We start from the raw sequence: 4,393 nt of genomic DNA on the forward strand, positions 1-4,393 counted from the left end.
ATATATATTATAAACAAATTATGATCAAATCTATACATATGTTCATGTCAATACGGCAATGTAACGAACCCTGCCTAAATATATCAAAACGAAGCTTCTCTTCTGTTGAATTAAATCTTGTCAATGGATACCTCACAGTTTAGCAACATGCAGCTCATGAATATTTTGACGTGCTGAAGTAAGTATGTTGAAAGTTGAAACGAATTGTATGCATATTCTTGCGAACAATAAATATGAAATAATTCACAAATGATTACACATGGGCTTTAAAAAAAGAATCCCTAGCACTGTGTAACCCCATACCAACACCAGTGGGAAGGGAAAGATGTAACATACGTGTCTGAGTTAGTGATGTGTCGTATTGTTTGCTGTCACAGTGTTAACGCGCACTTTTAGCTCGTTTGATGATACCTGTCTGATATATTAGTCATCAAGATGATAGAGGACTACATAAACCCCTCCGCGACAATTGTTGGTGCTATCTCTGGACTACATAACCCTCCGCGACAGTTGTTGGTGCTATCTCTGGACTACATAACCCTCCGCGACAGTTGTTGGTGCTATCGCTGGACTACATAACCATCCGCGACAATTGGTGCTATCCCTGGACTACATGTACATAACCCTCCGCGACAGTTGTTGGTGCTATCACTGGACTACATAACCCTCCGCGACAGTTGTTGGTGCTATCTCTGGACTACATAACCCTCCGCGACAGTTGGTGCTATCCCTGGACTACATAACCCTCCGCGACAGTTGTTGGTGCTATCTCTGGACTACATAACCCTCCGCGACAGTTGTTGGTGCTATCTCTGGACTACATAACCCTCCGCGACAGTTGTTGGTGCTATCCCTGGACTACATGTACATAACCCTCCGCGACAGTTGTTGGTGCTATCACTGGACTACATAACCCTCCGCGACAGTTGTTGGTGCTATCTCTGGACTACATAACCCTCCGCGACAGTTGTTGGTGCTATCTCTGGACTACATAACCCTCCGCGACAGTTGTTGGTGCTATCTCTGGAATACATAACCCTCCGCGACAGTTGTTGGTGCTATCCCTGGACTACATGTACATAACCCTCCGCGACCGTTGTTGGTGCTATCCCTGGACTACATAACCCTCCGCGACAGTTGTTGGTGCTATCCCTGGACTACATAACCCTCCGCGACAGTTGTTGGTGCTATCTCTGGACTATGTACATCAACCCCTCCGCGACAGTTTTAGTGCTTATACTAGCCTCAGCATATTGTTCGGTTAAAGAAATCTTCCCTTTTAGCTTGATCGGTTGAACTTAAGCCCTAGTAAGCCAGAGGTCGCAGGTTCGATCCCTAGTGGAGGCAATGATATACAAATTAAACATGCGTTCTATTACATAAGCCCTAAAGAATCATTTAGCACCTCCTAAACAAGATAAAAAACCACCAGTACATACTTATAATCGTTTTATTTGACAGATTGTTTTCCATATTAGAATAAAAACACGCTGTCATTTTAAACATCAATAAATAAAACTAAAGGTCGGCCATTTTGCTGAGCACTGACTTACCTATCAGCGGCGGTTGTGCTGATCTTAGCTTCAGAGATTTACGGTCATGGGTTTATACGTTAATATGTTCTCAGTGTCAATTACACAGTGACATGCGTGAGTTTGTGTATTCCAAGGGTATTTTAAATGTTAATTCTGAAATGGCCAGTAGGCTTAAGATGTCGCAAAACTGATCAATTACATGTATATTCATAAATTATTTAAATAAATCATTACAAATATATCATTGTAATATACCTGATATACCTGTAATTTACCTGATGTGGTGAGACGTTTAAGCCTTAAAATTCATAACTATGCGTATTTTTCGCTTTAAAACAGTTTCATAAGATAGCACACCCTCGATATAATATGAAAGATATTACAAAACAACAAAGTTTGCGCAATCTAGCTCATTGTTTTCATCGGAAAACTGCTAAAATAATTTTGGAAGTAGGTTTATGTACCAATATCATTAAAATATGCCGCTTTTGCGTGAACACTTTTTTTAATTAATATGTACAGACATACGTAATGCAAAACGGTTCATGTTAATATTGAATTTGATTTAGTAAAATCCTACTGTAATGCAGGCGATTGAACAGCGCTATGATACTAAAAACTCGGTTTATCTGACCGATACATGTGTTATAACGTCTCCCTTGGTCGTGCGTAACATTACCACCACATGTTAATGGTCGCCATCGGACATACACAGTAACATTATATAAAATCGACATAAACACTATTTGAAATAACCACGTGCATGAACATGTCCATATTTAGTATTAATTAACTCATGTAGATACACATTTTATGTGTAAATCTTGTTGAATTTATTTGAGCCTACTGTATGGCTTATGAGTTAATATTTGTCTAATAAATTATTTCACAAGTTTTATTACAAATTATTATATAATATTAATTTAGTTTTGTATATTTGAATCTTGCGATGCACATTATAATTATGTAATAAACGTCTAGCACAGCTGGGCGGTTCTTGTTTTTTATGATATAAATTACAGGAAACCCATTCCTTAGCTTTTACCGTCTGTAATACTATCACTCTCCACACAATTGTATTATATCTTAACGACGCCAGTGTCCAGTCCTTGTTGTATCAAGTCCGTGTACAGTATCTCTGGATGATGTATCAGATATCTACGTAATCATCTTAAGGATCACTCTCATACTGCCTTGAACCTTCCTCATGGGTAAGAAGAACACTGTATACATTGTAGTTTTCTCGAGTCCATGCACTCTGTAGTGTCACATCAATGACCTTTAATAACAAATCATGAATCAAATTACTGTGATTGACAATATACTAGCTAGGTTCTCAAATAAAAAGCCATGTTAGTGACCATGAACCCACGATACATGAACTCGTCTCCGAGAATGTCGACATAAAGGACACTACAGTCAATGAACTCGTCCCCGAGAATGTCGACATAAAGGACACTACAGTCAATGACCTCGTCCCCGAGAATGTCGACATAAAGGACACTACAGTCAATGAACTCGTCCCCGAGAATGTCGACATAAAGGACACTACAGTCAATGAACTCGTCCCCGAGAATGTCGACATAAAGGACACTGCAGTCAAAGAACTCGTCTCAGAGAATGTCGACACACAGGACACTACAGTCAATGCACTCGTCCCCGAGAATGTCGACATAAAGGACACTACAGTCAATGAACTCGTCCCCGAGAATGTCGACATAAAGGACACTACAGTTAATGAACTCGTCCCCCAGAATGTCGACATAAAGGACACTACAGTTAATGAACTCGTCCCCGAGAATGTCGACACACAGGACACTACAGTCAATGAACTCGTCCCCGAGAATGTCGACACACAGGACACTACAGTCAATGAACTCGTCCCCGAGAATGTCGACATAAAGGACACTACAGTCAATGACCTCGTCCCCGAGAATGTCGACATAAAGGACACTACAGTCAATGAACTCGTCCCCGAGAATGTCGACATAAAGGACACTACAGTCAATGACCTCGTCCCCGAGAATGTCGACATAAAGGACACTACAGTCAATGAACTCGTCCCCGAGAATGTCGACACACAGGACACTACAGTCAATGAACTCGTCCCCGAGAATGTCGACATAAAGGACACTACAGTCAATGAACTCGTCCCCGAGAATGTCGACATAAAGGACACTACAGTCAATGAACTCGTCCCCGAGAATGTCGACATAAAGGACACTACAGTTAATGAACTCGTCCCCCAGAATGTCGACATAAAGGACACTACAGTTAATGAACTCGTCCCGAAGAATGTCGACACACAGGACACTTTAGTCAATGAGACAGAACCTAGAAACCGTGAGCAGAGAGTCTTATGTGGAAAACCTACAGCTATCCAAAGTATCCAAGATTTGGAATTTTAACTGTCAGGATTTGAAACGTACTACGGATATTTTCGATGTTTAACGATATCAGTCGAAATATTTCTTTCTTTTTGAAGACAGACTATCTCCGGCGAAGTAGAACTCAGCAATGTTTTGATACCTGTTCTTGTATTTTTATATACATTTGGTTCTCATAGGCATGTCAACATCCAGCAGAAAAATCGTACTTGTGAACAAAGTCGAGAATTCAATCTTTCTCGCGATTTCATACACGTTTTATCTTGGTCTTTGTAATGGTCTCGCCGTTAGGAGAAGGCTGCTATACACTTGTATATACTAAACTGCTTGGTAGCCAATGCCATAATACGACAATTATATATATATATATATAATCTGACAGTAGTAGGAATGATAGTTTTGATAAAGATATGGACTATCATTTTTACAAGGATTCATCTAACGTCTCGAAATCCAATACAAAGAAAGGAG

The 4,393-nt window shown here is 40.1% G+C and overlaps 1 protein-coding gene across 1 annotated transcript; it reads left to right on the plus strand.

Annotated features, from left to right (window-relative positions):
* The first annotated feature begins 435 nt into the window (after positions 1 to 435).
* LOC117335950 lies at positions 436 to 3,943 on the plus strand. The gene is made up of 2 exons (XM_033896235.1): positions 436 to 553; positions 2,868 to 3,943. Exons 1-2 carry the CDS (start codon positions 436 to 438, stop codon positions 3,941 to 3,943), a joined length of 1,194 nt encoding a protein of 397 aa, XP_033752126.1.
* Positions 3,944 to 4,393: the final 450 nt, after the last annotated feature.

The sequence above is a fragment of the Pecten maximus genome, chromosome 10, assembly GCF_902652985.1.
Source record: "Pecten maximus chromosome 10, xPecMax1.1, whole genome shotgun sequence".
NCBI lineage: Eukaryota > Metazoa > Mollusca > Bivalvia > Pectinida > Pectinidae > Pecten > Pecten maximus.

Bases quoted from the DNA above. Each gene is read 5' to 3' on its own strand.
- LOC117335950 (XM_033896235.1), top strand. From the start codon at position 436: ATGATAGAGGACTACATAAACCCCTCCGCGACAATTGTTGGTGCTATC. The intron at 554-2,867 runs GTTGGTGCTATC...TATACTAGCTAG, and splicing joins CATAACCCTCCGCGACAGTT to GTTCTCAAATAAAAAGCCAT.